At 37.7% G+C, this 14,021-nt stretch overlaps 6 protein-coding genes and 1 non-coding gene across 7 annotated transcripts, besides 2 other annotated features; 3 read left to right on the plus strand and 4 right to left on the minus strand.

Moving 5' to 3' along the window:
• Positions 1–94: 94 nt before the first annotated feature.
• MRPL7 (mitochondrial 54S ribosomal protein YmL7/YmL5) lies at positions 95–973 on the plus strand (the record flags this gene model as incomplete). The annotated part of the gene is made up of 1 exon (NM_001180545.3): positions 95–973. One exon carries the CDS (start codon positions 95–97, stop codon positions 971–973), a length of 879 nt encoding a protein of 292 aa, NP_010523.3.
• Positions 974–1,374: 401 nt separating this feature from the next.
• Positions 1,375–4,296, minus strand: SEC26 (coatomer subunit beta; the record flags this gene model as incomplete). The annotated part of the gene is made up of 1 exon (NM_001180546.3): positions 1,375–4,296. One exon carries the CDS (start codon positions 4,294–4,296, stop codon positions 1,375–1,377), a length of 2,922 nt encoding a protein of 973 aa, NP_010524.3.
• A 240-nt stretch (positions 4,297–4,536) lies between these two features.
• Positions 4,537–6,900, minus strand: YDR239C (uncharacterized protein; the record flags this gene model as incomplete). The annotated part of the gene is made up of 1 exon (NM_001180547.1): positions 4,537–6,900. One exon carries the CDS (start codon positions 6,898–6,900, stop codon positions 4,537–4,539), a length of 2,364 nt encoding a protein of 787 aa, NP_010525.1.
• Positions 6,901–7,153: 253 nt separating this feature from the next.
• Positions 7,154–8,632, minus strand: SNU56 (Snu56p; the record flags this gene model as incomplete). The annotated part of the gene is made up of 1 exon (NM_001180548.1): positions 7,154–8,632. One exon carries the CDS (start codon positions 8,630–8,632, stop codon positions 7,154–7,156), a length of 1,479 nt encoding a protein of 492 aa, NP_010526.1.
• A 198-nt stretch (positions 8,633–8,830) lies between these two features.
• Positions 8,831–9,153: a long terminal repeat (Ty1 LTR).
• A 281-nt stretch (positions 9,154–9,434) lies between these two features.
• Positions 9,435–9,775: a long terminal repeat (Ty3 LTR).
• A 16-nt stretch (positions 9,776–9,791) lies between these two features.
• SUP2 lies at positions 9,792–9,880 on the plus strand. The gene is given in 2 exon segments: positions 9,792–9,830; positions 9,845–9,880. It is a non-coding gene; the product is annotated as a tRNA-Tyr (tRNA).
• A 406-nt stretch (positions 9,881–10,286) lies between these two features.
• On the plus strand, positions 10,287–11,936 carry AMD2 (putative amidase; the record flags this gene model as incomplete). The annotated part of the gene is made up of 1 exon (NM_001180550.3): positions 10,287–11,936. One exon carries the CDS (start codon positions 10,287–10,289, stop codon positions 11,934–11,936), a length of 1,650 nt encoding a protein of 549 aa, NP_010528.3.
• A 61-nt stretch (positions 11,937–11,997) lies between these two features.
• On the minus strand, positions 11,998–13,764 carry PRP28 (mRNA splicing protein PRP28; the record flags this gene model as incomplete). Its single annotated transcript, NM_001180551.3, has 1 exon — positions 11,998–13,764. One exon carries the CDS (start codon positions 13,762–13,764, stop codon positions 11,998–12,000), a length of 1,767 nt encoding a protein of 588 aa, NP_010529.3.
• Between the last annotated feature and the right edge of the window lie 257 nt (positions 13,765–14,021).

Here is a 14,021-nt window from a genome sequence, read left to right on the forward strand (position 1 = left end):
GTAAAGTAATAGACAGGACCGGAAATAGTGTAAATACTCTCCTTTGTTTTTTTAGTTGTACCACTTTGAAGAGGGCTCGAGATTCACGAACAAAATGCAAAGGTTTTCACTAGTCACTCACAGATCATTCTCTCACTCCTGTGTGAAGCCCAAATCTGCATGCTCTTTGGTCAAACCAGTTCATCACTTGGTGAAAATTGATAAGTCAAAGTTATCCCCTAGATTTCCAGAATTGAAATATGACAAAAGTGATATTAGGTCACCTGGATTTAAACCAAAAGACACTCATGCAGATAGACTCAATGACCATTACCTTAACACTTTACAATCTGATTTGTTATTGATTAATTATTCACATAACGCTGCGGTGGTAAAGGGTCTAAAACAAAGAGCGTGGAGTGGTGATTCGCCATACCACTTGAACAGACCACCGAAAAATCCTCGAGGTTCGAAAGCTCAACTACCTGACATTCATCCTATCAAATGGAGTAACATTCCTGGGCTAGAAAGTGTTGTAATAAACTGTTTTGTTAGGGAAGCGAGAGAAAATCAGCTATTGGCTATCACCGCTGCGTTACAATTACAACAAATTACTGGATGTAAACCTCATCCAATTTTTTCCAAAAATGATGTTCCAACCTGGAAACTGAGAAAAGGTCATCAGATGGGAGCTAAAGTCGAACTAAAGGGAAAAGAAATGTCTCAGTTCTTAAGCACATTGACCGAAATCGTCCTACCAAGAATCAGAGAATATAAAGGTATAAGCAACCAGTCTGGGAACAGATTTGGTGGGATTAGTTTCGGCCTGACGGCTGAAGATATCAAATTCTTCCCTGAAATCGATGCAAACCAGGACTCATGGCCTAAAACTTTTGGTATGCACATAAATATAAACACCTCAGCTCAATTAGATTACCAGGCGAGAACTTTGTTGAGTGGGTTCCAGTTCCCATTTTTCGGAGAGGAGAAATAAGAATACAATCTCATGGTCCTGGCCAGTTAGCCATGCTCTATGGCAGAAAGGCAAAGGGCATATATAATTTCCCATTCGTCATGTAAATATATAAACTGTACAAGATACTATCTCTCTCCATTTTTCAATCATATAGTTCTCTTTGGGGCACTGAGATGTCTACAAATTGTTATAAAATTGGACGTCTCTTACACAACTCACAACTCAACTCTGTATAAAGATTTTTAGGAAAGAAAATGTACATAAAAGTGAATACTTGTTTAAAAATGAGAACAAAGATTCCTACGCAATTAAAATCTATTTAAAGATTTTCCTTATTTTTTTATTTCTTTTCGAATTTTTTAAGTTTTATTCTTATCTCCTTTGACATTATAACTTACATTGCATCAGCTCAGGGTGGTTCAAACATGAGTGAGAGCAAGTTTATTGGTCTTCTTAGCAATCAATGCCACTCTGTCACCTAGGGACAGAGCCAAACCTTGTCCCTTTGATCGGATACGAACATAACCTATGACATCATTGGTTTTGGAATCCTTTTCGATACACAAGTTGGCTAGGGCATCTTCACCAAAGGACGACTTCGCATACAGATTACAACTTAAGAACCTACAATCATCTTCTCCCAACGACTCTGATGGTGTTAGAATACCCATATTAGTTCCCTTGACCAGTTCTCTCAAATAAGCATGCAATGTTGGTAGTTGTGATTTGACCGATATTTTGTTCTCCCACTCAAATGCATTCCACATGGTACGGAAATGTTCATCGTCAGCAGTGGCTGGTTTGATATAATCCATAATGTCAACATGAACGTCGTTTAAAATAACATAACGAGCATCTTCACCATGCGCACCATCATAAATAATATTACCGAAAATGACACCTGTGTCAGCAGAGGAAACTTTGACAGTAACAGTGAATTTGTGGAAGCCATGAGGAATCACGTTGGTCTTCTGTGGTGTGTCAATAATCTTCAAATCACCAAGAGTTGCAAATTGCACATGTAGGTTTTTCAATGTTTCTTTCGTTTGATTAACAAGAAGAACATCTAATACGACGTCAAATTGATTGTTTGTAATACAAGCCTCGGCGTAAACTGGATCAGAAAAGCCACATAAAGGTACTATCTTCTTCAGCTTCGAAATACTAGAGCTGCTAGTAGCGTGGATTGCATCTCCTTTCATTGCCAGTTGTAAATCTTCTTCAATACTATCTTTTTGCACATTAGTAGAATCCACACCAGCAAATTGCCTGAAAGAAATCGGCGTATCAATTGGTTCGATGTTTTTGCAACTGTCTTTTAATGCTCTCTTATGCTTGTTCTTCTTTGCAATTTCAATTTGTCTCTTGAATGAGGATTTGGTGGTGTCCAGGAATGCAACCTCCAGAAGTTTAACTTCTTCCTTCTTTTCCTCAGGATTAACTTCATCCAATAAAATAGAAATAGATGTCATAACTCTCTCTAAAGAATCTTCATCAATTTTTTTCTCCACCAAAGAGCTTTGACCCACTCTTACAATACTAACTAAAATTAGTAAAGCTTCCGCCTTTAGAGCATTGATGACAGTTTTGTTCTTGGAAACGTTTTCGAATTTTAAAACAAGTTTAATGATGGTGTTGGCCAGAATGGCAGCTGTGTAGAAATCACCACTTAAAACAAACCGGCGAATTGGAGGTCTAGAATCACGTTCTTCATCGGTAACTGACTTTTGAGAAGTCTTCACATCGAAAGCGCTTTCAGTGGCATACGTACCGTCTGGTAGAATAACTGGACCAGTTGGCTTGGCGGTAGCGTCAACCTCATTTTCTTCGGTGTGTTCTTGGTTTTGTGTTAACTTTTTGATTTCTGATTGAAGGATAGGAACTTCACCTACGCTGTTACGAATGTGCTTCCAACAATGTTGTATCTCACTTTCTCCTTCAGCATACTCACCCATAATCCATAATGCACCGCGGTAAGCTTTAGCAGATCTCACTTTGTCTAGCGTTTGAACCATGTTTTCAAGGATATTGGCTCTAAGTTGTGGGTATTTTTCGATCACTTCTTTGATAAAGGCAATGATACCACTGGCGGCAACCGAGTTTAAATCACCGATGAAATCTAATAATAGCGAAACAACACTTGCTGCCATTTCTACAAAGTTTACAGCCACGGTACGAATAGTTTTTATTAACAATTGTCTGTACTGCATTGCCTTGTCTTGATCTGGGTTATTTACGGTTGTTTGCAGCTCTTTCTTCAAAAGCTGAACAACATCTTCAGCATTTCTGGATGTGGCCAAGTCCATTGAAATATCAAGCGCCTTTGAACGAACGTCTAAATCTTCTGCATTCAAGACTCTCAAAATATCCAGGGTTAACTCTTCCAAAGCACCTACGTTATTAGCATTGATGTCTTGAATACGGTCTAGAACAATTAACTTAATGTTATTATCAGAAACCTTGACGGCCAAGTCAATCAATTTGTTAACCGCAGGAACCAAGACATTTGGATTGGCAGACAACACAGTTAGGGCTAATGCGGTCTCGAAGATGACTTCATCGGAAGTCGTGGTCGAAAGCAGTTCCATCAATAATTCGATATATTGGGCTTTCAAAGCAGGGGTCCTGTTTGCATCTTGTCTGATAAATTGAACAAAGACAGCTTGTAATAAAGGGTCTAGGTTTTCTATATCAGCAATATTGTTCTCTAAATAGTGTAAGGCATTTTCACGATCTAATTCAGCTAACCCAATAAATGCATTTCTTTTACATATTGGATCAGTTTCAGCTACTATGAACGAATTGATGATTTCTTTAGCATCGGGAAGTAAATGTTCGCTGACCTTGAAAATGGAGAAAACTGCTAGGATTGCATACTTACGAACATATGCATGACGGTATTCCAAGCACGCTAAGACAGAGGGAACCATCTGTTCTAAGAGTTCGGCCTCTCTCAATTTCGTTAAAAACCTTAATGTGTTACCTCTAATATATTCATTAGGATGTTGCAAATCGTGTTGAATGGCATTACAGACAAGAATCATTTCATGTCTCAATTTTCCATCTTCAGCTAGTTTGGGAACAATTTCCCAGTAGAAGTACAAAAGCTTTTTTAATTCCTTATTTTTAGAAGGCATGACAAATCTTATTATGTGCATCAACAATTCAGGCATTGGATTTCCTTCCAGCATTGTAACTAAAATTGATTTCATCGTGTCAATTTTTTGTTCATCAGATCCCTTTTCAAGAGCTTTCTGAAAATCGGTACTCGAGTAAGTCTCCATACTCGGAGAAGGATCGAAAACCAACGTGTACGCTGGCTGTGAAGAAAGTGAAGTCATAGGTGCACTCTTGTTCAATAGTTAACTGTGATTACTTTTGTTTATTCTCAAGGCAATCTTAACTGAGTCTTAATGAACGTCAAATTTCACTTGTCGAGCTGTTGTTTTCTGATTTCTTTCTACGTGTAGCGAGTACACGGAAAGAAAAAAAAAACGAAGTGATAAGCTGGGTAATACTTTTCTAAAATGCTGTTCCATAAACGTACATATATGACATCTACAAAACTACAGAGAAGGATATCATTCTGGGTCTGAATCAGGGTTTGCCACACGCAAGCCATGCCCCAGAGAATAGCTGAGGTCTACCACATCAGAGTTCGTTGTGGAGACAGAGTCCTGACGCGATATATTACTTCTAGCATTAGCATCACGATAATCTTGAAGAGAGATATGTGTAGGAAGCTTTTGTCTGTTCACGTAATCATTATCCAGTGTTCCACTTCTCATTCTGTTCTGAGACCTTGTGTAGTAGCTGACTACCGTGTTAGATCTTGACACGGAATCAACAGAACCGTTTTGCCCTCTTTTTTCTCGTAAAGGCGCCATTATATCATCACTGTTATATGCTTCATCACCGGGTATGTCCTTGAGGTAGTCTTCGGCTTGTTCTGCGTCAGTGCCTTCTTTTTTTGAAATAGAGCCAGTTTCATTTTCCTTCCCTAACAATTTATGGAATTCCTTTGTGTGGTCAACATTGATTTTATTTTTCAGCCCTGTAGCGGTTCCATCTGATTCTTCATTTCTTGTCTCCAACGCCAGTAATTTCTGTTTAACTTTACCATGCTTGATACCAATTTGCTTAGAACTTGTCCTCAACTTGACCTTAATATTCTTGGGTTGAATCAAATTATTTTTTTGTTTTAGAGCAACCGGCAAGTTAGGAGGCGCTTGTAAAAAGTTAGAAGTCTTGTAATACTTTAGTCGCAGTTCTTCTACGTAACTAGAAACCAAAGGCACGGACTTTTCCGATTTGTTCGATACGACAGATGTTAACGGTGAACATTTGACAGATCTTTCGCTTGGGGCATCATGTACCGGATTTGGTAAATCCACCGTTGCAGGGATAGTAACTGTGTGTTCATTGAACGAGTGAGCAGCCGGCACTAAACTTTCTGAAATGGAGTTTAAACTGTTTAACTCGGATGTTTTATTTGATGATTTTGTGTTTCCGTTTGAGTCAAGAGCAGCCAAAACAGTTGATTTAGAGCCTTTTGATATAGAAAGTCCTGACTGGCTAGAGAAGTTTGACTTGGCATCATACTCACCAGATGATGCAGTGTCAAAAGAATGCTTGTCGGTTAGACTGCCCGTATCGTTTACACTATTTAAATAGAAACTAGGGCGATCTTCATTAACCACCCTAAATATTCTACGATGACTTGGTAACTCAGGCTCTTGTGTTGAGACGTCATTTTTTATAGATGAGCCTTGATCACTTGCGTAATTTATAAATGCTTTACTTTCACTATCCACAAAACCTTTTTCCTGAAGACCATCATCATCATCCTCGTTGGAAGAACCGCTATCAATCTCATTAGTTATCCGCAGAGGCTTTCTGGCGCTTGCAATACTTCCATCACTCCCAAGGTGCTCATTTGATTTATATGCAAAATCAAAATGTGCAGCTTTAAAACCACTAGATTCGTCTTTAGAAACTTGCTGAAGGCTTTTGGTGGATTTACCACTAGCCGATGTACTAAAGGAAAATTTATCATCCCCATCATCCAGATTCGAAGAAAATTCTTTTAGATGATCTGATTGTACTAAATTTCCGTTACTTGCTTTATTTACTTCTTCATTATCCACAATAAGTGGTTTTACGTAGCTTAAGGAACTCTCCGCGCTGACATTTCTCAAAATGGGAGCTTCCATGACATCTACTGGCAACTTATCTTGCGATGCTTTAGTATCTGAGTTTTCAGACGTGTCTAGGGATAGTGAGCTACCGGAACTTACCTTGTGTTCATTAATGTAATTTTCAATATCATCTACCAACTTTTCTGCTTCTGAACGCTGCCGCCTATGTTGATTGTGGGTGGATGAGATTGCAATACTATCCCGCTCAGAATCATTATTACTCTCTATTTCTTCCTTAGTAGTATTGTTGCTTATTGACGTTGTTATTGACTTCATGTCCATAGGCGGTGGTGGAGGCCTCGAACGTTTTATCTTGGAGAAATGTGCATTTGAATTTGCGCTTGTTGTGAAGGGGTTGGTTCTCTGCCCAATGATGTTGTTTTCTTGTAAATATTCAATTCCTTTGTGATCGTTTCCTGACGCTTCCTTGGACTGTGTTAATTCAAGAGAATCTCCTAAGGTATCCTCAGCATTCAAAAATGGATTAGTATTCTTTAATGTTTCCTTTTGTAATGGTGCCTGGATAGAATGGCTCCTGCTATGAGCATTCCTATTTGGACTTCTTGGCGGTATATCAGGGGCAGAAGTTTCAGCCGTCGAAGTTCGTGCGATATTTGTTGATTTCTTTATTGTAGAGGGCACCGATGGCTTTCTAACGGATTTTTCAGAGTCATTGTTTTTACTTTCAGAACCAAACCGAAAAAAAGACCTTCGTTTACCTTTATTGTTGCTAAAGCCATCAAACATCACTGTATTATTAGACTTTACCTGTAGACTCCTTCAAAACCTGTAATTCGCTTTGCAGAACATGCTATTTCAACATTTTCCCTCTTAAACTTTTGCCAAATAATAATAGTGCGCTCTTTGAATCCGCGATGACATTTGAAAGAAAACATTAAATTAAACTATCGCTTTGCATACGGAGCAAATGCCATGAAAGAGAAAAAATAACCAAAAGGTTTTTTAAATATATCTATACACCTCCACTGTTATATGCGACTCAATGTTCTAATATATTCAATATCAGCTCTAATGCTTTGACTATATATTCACCGACTCCACCAATACTAATAACGCGGATGGTACTTGGGTGAGGCGCCTGAGCAAAAATAGTGTAATTTGTTGTATTTAAAGATTCAAGCCACATTTGTGACTCGTGAAGATTATTCAGATTCAATACGACGATATTACAATTTGTCTTTGATCGTAGATCATTTAGATTTTGATAAACAATATCAATATAATTTTGTCTTGGACACCTAACGTATGTCTTTAGAATCTGATACGAAGACTTCTTTTTCACTGCATCCATAGAAGCTTTTATGGTACCAATGCAATGTTGTTTGATTTCATCCTGCGTCATAAAACCCGGTTTATTACCTTCACTATACCTTCCGTCCTCAAAAGTTTTTGGCCCGGAATGACGATTGGAAGAATTCAATACATTTGATGGCTTATTAACAGCGTGTCTCTGTGGTTGTGTTTGATATGAAGTTGCACCTGCTTCAATAGTTTGAGAAGAGGAAATTGAATTTGAAGAGGGCGAATTCGATAAAGGTCTTTGTTGTCGTGGAAATTGATCTCCTTGAAGGCCACTTATTTCGTTATATGCCTTCATTTCAGAAATATGTTTAATCATTTGAGCTTTTGATGTTTCTATAATTGGCCTGGTTTTACTAATGTACGACTTTATATCAAACAAGCCATCGCCAATTAATGGAAGTTCGTAGAGGGCAAGTGATATCTGTGAATAAGTGCGGTTATATTCACGCTTAAAGTAGTTTATCACGTTAGCTTCACACTTGCCAAATTCTACTTGTGAAAAAAAATTAGAAAGCTCATTCATGAACTTACTTACATGACAAGCCTTAACTTGAAACTGTTGAAAATCTGGAACAACATTGAAACCAACTTCTACAATACTGGATGAGGGCTGCTCTCTTCTATAGCTTGTTATTATATGGCCTCTACCAGTTTCTATATTCTTGGGCAAATAAAACGAACCTGTCAAGTTAATATTCTTAGGAACTCTAAAGTATGATTTTTCGGATGGTGCCATCCATAATCGCTTCTGGAAAGCAAGCAGAACTGATAATACGAAGCAAGAGTCCAATATATTGAAGTCCTTCAAAACTATGTAGAAAAGCATGCCTTCATCTTTCTGCTCTTTCTGTGGATAACATCGTAATATATCCTTCGATATATACTTATGCAATTCATCCATGCACTCGTCGAACTGTTGTTTATCTTCCGTTCTCATGGGGAGTATGAGCAGACTACCTTTTATGAATTGCCCTGCATTCTTCTTAGTCGACCTTATCCTATCTAGGTTTTTCCATATATCAAAAGATTGGAATGCTTCAGAATTACCGACCTTCCTTCTTTGGCCATCATTGGATGTCGTAGGATAATGTCCTTGTGAAAGTTGTCCCTTCGGCTTGGTATGATGATACGCTAATCCTCTCCTTCTTGGGCGCATGATACTAATATTTTTTGCTTATATTAGTCGAAGGGAAACTGTTTCTCAACGTCAAACTTCTACTATAGTATATAATATAACTTTAATGTTTTCTACACTGCGATGCGCGCTGAAAATTCTAGCTCAAATAAAAAAAAGGTTACAACAAACCAGTAGCAATCATGAGAATAAGAAATATGAAGAAGTAATTAAAGATCATGTTGGAGTAAAAATCCAAAATATCATCTGTTTATTAGCATTCGTGTTAGTAGTATATTATCAAATGCGGTGTAAGAAGATGACATAAAGATTGAAAGACAGTCATCAAATGGAAGAGGAAATGCAACAACTCATGATGTAATAGGATAATGTCACATAAAAAATGGAAGATGAGATTATAATATTATTACGTAAGAATACCGATCCTCTTTTGCGGGTTCTTATATCTCGGGGAGAGCTTCTAGTACATTATTCATTCATAATATTATACCTTTACCAAGGATTGAATCCCAACAATCATCAAATTATTCACCCCTTTCTCAGGTCACTGGTTTGAAGCAAGTAAACTACATCTTCTTATACCGTATGCGATAATATACTAATAATATAAATACTACTAAATAGATGATGCTAGAATTCCATTAGAACTATAGTATACCATTTAAGTATTTATATTGCTATTGTAATATCTTATGAAAAGTTAATGTTCATCTGTCCCAACAATCTCTAACAAGTACAAAGATGACACGAGTTATGAGGCGCTGTCATAGGAACCTCCAAACAAGTTTGATATTAATTATAAGAAACATATTTCAAGCCCTCGTGTTGTATTACGGGCTCGAGTAATACCGGAGTGTTTTGACAATCCTAATATAAACAGTCTTAGGGAAGTAACCAGTTGTCAAAACAGTTTATCAGATTAATTCACGGAATGTTACTTATCTTATATATTATATAAAATATGAATCATACTAAGTGGTGGAAGCGCGGAATCTCGGATCTAAACTAATTGTTCAGGCATTTATACTTTTGGGTAGTTCAGCTAGGGAAGGACGGGTTTTGTCTCATGTTGTTCGTTTTGTTATAAGGTTGTTTCATATGTGTTTTATGAACGTTTAGGATGACGTATTGTCATACTGACGTATCTCATTTTGAGATACAACACCTCGCAAGAAATCGACTCTCGGTAGCCAAGTTGGTTTAAGGCGCAAGACTGTAATTTATCACTACGAAATCTTGAGATCGGGCGTTCGACTCGCCCCCGGGAGATTTTTTTATGTCAAGCACCTACTTTTAGCCGGCTTTCTGGAGATAAGTTCCCAGTAGTCGTTGTATTTGATTCTCTATTGGATAGTCAATGACACATTCGTGACCGAACAATGAGATATTATTGAGTACCGGGAGTATTATGTGTCATAATTTGTAGTATTATCTGTGTGACGGATTAAGTTTGCTATCTCAAATGCCGCGCGCGCGAATTGCTCATGATATAATAATAGCTAATAATATGATAATATGATAATAATAGATAAGATTACTGATAACATTATTTTAGTATTCAAAAGCGTATTACATATATATAGTCGAGTAAATACTTTTTTTTCAATGGGGAGTGGAAGGGACAGCCGCTCTGACCTGTTATTAACGACAGACAACACGGTACCAAAGTTATACAATGACTGTGCACTCAACGTGGAAGGAAAAAGTTCAATTAAAAAAAGATCAACTGAACAGTAAGATAAAAGACGAATGGAAATTAAACAGCACAACTATAACGAGGTTGAAGAACGATAAAAAAAATTTAATCAAGAATATCGATGATTTATGCTCATCTTCAGAAAATCAGATCACCCACTCCACGATTATGGCCTTGAGACAGGCACTGGAAGCAAAAGAGTTAAGCTGCCATGAAATAACAGCTGCATTTTGTCATAGGGCTGCTTTAATTCATCAAGTAGTGAATTGTCTATCCGAAATCATGTTTTCAGAGGCATTGAGATTGGCTGACTATTACGACAGCAATAGACCAGCCATATTGCCACCCTTGTACGGTATACCGATATCTCTCAAAGACCAATGTAACGTTGAGGGTGTAGACACCTCACTGGGTTATTTATGTCGAACTTTCAAACCAAAAACCAAGAATGAAGAATCATTGATTGTCAGTTTTCTGAGAGATTTAGGAGCTATTATATTTGTAAAAACCACCGTACCTTCATCGATGATGGCTACAGATACACAATCTAACACCTTTGGGTACACATATAATAGTATTAATTTAAGCTTCTCCAGTGGTGGATCTTCTGGTGGAGAGGGTTCGTTAATTGGTGCTCATGGTTCCTTGCTGGGACTAGGAACTGATATAGGCGGAAGCATCAGAATTCCTAGTAGTTACCAAGGATTATTTGGTTTGAAACCAACTTTTGGACGCGTCCCTTACTTGAGGGTGGATAATTCATTTGAGGGAAGGGAAACAATTCCCAGTGTAATTGGGCCGTTGGCAAGAGATCTTTCGGATTTGAGATACTTCATGAGTTGCGTTATCAACATCTGTCAACCATGGGTACAAGACGTCAAGTGTATTCCATACCATTTTGATTCCTCTACAAGTAAATTACACGATAATTATGTTGTTGGAATATGGTATGGTGACGGCGTTATTGATCCTCCGCCCAGTGACATCAGGGCTTTAAAGACGTGCGAAGACCTAGTTAATAAAACTAAAGGAATGAAGGCAGTTAAATGGGAGCCTTCCAGTGAACTGAGCAGGGAATTGTTTGATCTCGCAAATGAAGCAGATGTTGCTGACTCAGGTAACGAGATAAAAAACGAATTCGAAATTTCCGGAGAACCACTCCTAGATATTTTAAAACCAATGGTTTTGGAAAACGGAAGGCCCCCATATACTGTTAATGAATGGTGGGATTTGACCAAAAGAGTTTATAATGCACAACAATTAATGAGAGATTATTACCTTTCTTTCCCGGAATCAGAAAGGCCTGATGTTATCATATCTCCTACAACGCTGATGCCATTTAGGCCTGGTGACATGCTAAAGACAACTTTACGATACATTTTACTATTCAACGTTTTAAATTTCCCATCATTATCTATACCTGTAGGTAGTGTCGATTGCCAAATTGATGGGCTAATGGATACCACTTCTGCGCTCAATCCAGAAGATAAAATGATCAAAACATATTGGAATGATTTAATACAATCTGGTGAGATAGATGGGTTTCCAATAGGCCTACAAGTAGTTAGCCCGACTTTCAATGACAATGAAGTTTGTAAATTTGCGTCTTGGCTTTTTAGCAAAATATAGACAATAACTTGAAAGTTGAGATCTTGGGTCCATCAAAAAAAAGAAAGAAAATAATATAACTTTAATATATAATCTCATTACTGAGCTGTTTGCCGACGTTATATTTGTTCTTTACGGCTTCGGAAAAGATATTGCTATTCAAGGGATCATGTTTCCTGACGTATTTGTAAAGTTCACGTATCAATGATTCATCTTCAGCGGCACTAACAAAGGAGACAGCAGTGCCCTCATTTGCTGCACGACCTGTTCTACCAATTCTATGGATGTAGTCATCCATTTTTTTGGAAATCTGGAAATTGACTACCAAGGAAACATTAGGGATATCCAATCCTCTTGCGGCAACGTTTGTTGCGATCATGATTTGGACTTTGTTGGTGCGAAATAATTGCAAAGAATGTTCCCTTTGCTCTTGCGATTTAGAACCATGTAAAATCGTCACCTTCATGTTGGTTTCCTTTTGAAACTTTTCTGCTAACCAATCAGCAGTTTGTTTGTAATTGATAAAAATTATTATTGGTGGATCATATTTAGCGACAATTGGCTTCAACTTTTTGAATTTGTCTTCGTCATTATCTGCATATTCCACAACCTGTTGAATCAAAGGTTCAGAACCCGTCTCAACCCCAATGGTTGCATAAACAGGCTTTTGCATGTATCCTGCTGCAATTTTTTCTATAACGGGTGTCATTGTAGCGGTAAACATCAGGGTTTGTCTATTCACAGCAGAGTCAGCATTTATATCGACTTTAGTTAAAATGTTTGTTACTTGGTCCTCAAAACCTAAATCAATCATTTTGTCAGCTTCATCTAGTACTAATGTCTCCACCTGTTTCATCACAAGTAAGTGATTTTCTAAAGAGTCAATTAAACGTCCTGGAGTGGCCACCAGGATGTCACAACCCTCCGATAGAGAAAATGAAATTTCCTCCAAGGAGTGTCCACCAACAATAGAAATTACTTTGCAGTCATAGTTGCTCTCTTTGGACCATATTTTTGTAACTTTTTGTGTTTCTTTTTGAATTTGCTGCACTAATTCCCTTGTTGGAGCTAAAATTAACGCTTTGGGGCCATCAATAATCTTCAAAGATGGTGGCCTTGGAGGTGACCTACTCATCTTGATTAGTATCGGTATTACAAAGGCCAAAGTCTTACCCGAACCTGTAGAGGCAACACCAAGAAAATCTCTATATTGTTTCATATTGCAAACGTTTGGAATAGTAATCCTTTGAATAGGAGTTGGTGAAGGAAATCGCAGCTCCTGTATAATAACACGTAACAAGTCCCTTGGTATTATATTGAGCTCTTCCCAATTTCTCAATGGATTTTCTACTGTCCCACCTTTTGTAACAATAGCGTAGTCTTCTTTTAGTATCCTCCAATCTCTCTCATTCATTTCGTGCAAGGACTTCTCAGTCCAATGCTTCCCCATATATGAAGATTCTGCAGCATTTTTAGGAGTCTTTCCCTTCCATAGCAAATCTATAGCTCTAGTTGAAACGATAGGATCATATCCGCTCAGAGTATCTTCGCTTTCATTCCAAGAAAAGTGAAATTTAGAGCCATTTTGCTTTGATGGATTTCTCTTCTTATCATTTGTTTCATTGAAAAAACTGTCATCTCTAGAGTTTACCTTTTTAATCTCCACCTTAGCGCTATCACTTTGCGTAGGCGTCAAACTCTCTTCGTTCTCCTTCAAACGTTCTTGCTTAGATCTTTCTTGTTTATTCAAAAACCTAGGCTTGCTGATTTTACCTGATGTATTTTCATCTAGTCCTTTTTTCTTGTTTATACCAGCAATCAGCTGACTAACATCGATTGGTCTTGCCATCCGTCCTGTATGTTAATTCTTCGGCTCCTATTGACCTTTTCGTTGTCAAAAATTCTATTGTCGTTGGTAATTCTCTCGATTGTAAGCTTCGAATATGTAAAAACGGATCATCGCGATTAACTCCGAATTCCTCCGACAAGTCGGTACCCTCTTCCGGCGGAGAATATATATGAACAAAATTAAGCATAAGAAAGGTTTCTGATTAATATTGATTCACCAAACAGTTTTAGTTCCTATTTTTGGATATATATACATCA

The sequence above is a fragment of the Saccharomyces cerevisiae genome, chromosome IV, assembly GCF_000146045.2.
Source record: "Saccharomyces cerevisiae S288C chromosome IV, complete sequence".
NCBI lineage: Eukaryota > Fungi > Ascomycota > Saccharomycetes > Saccharomycetales > Saccharomycetaceae > Saccharomyces > Saccharomyces cerevisiae.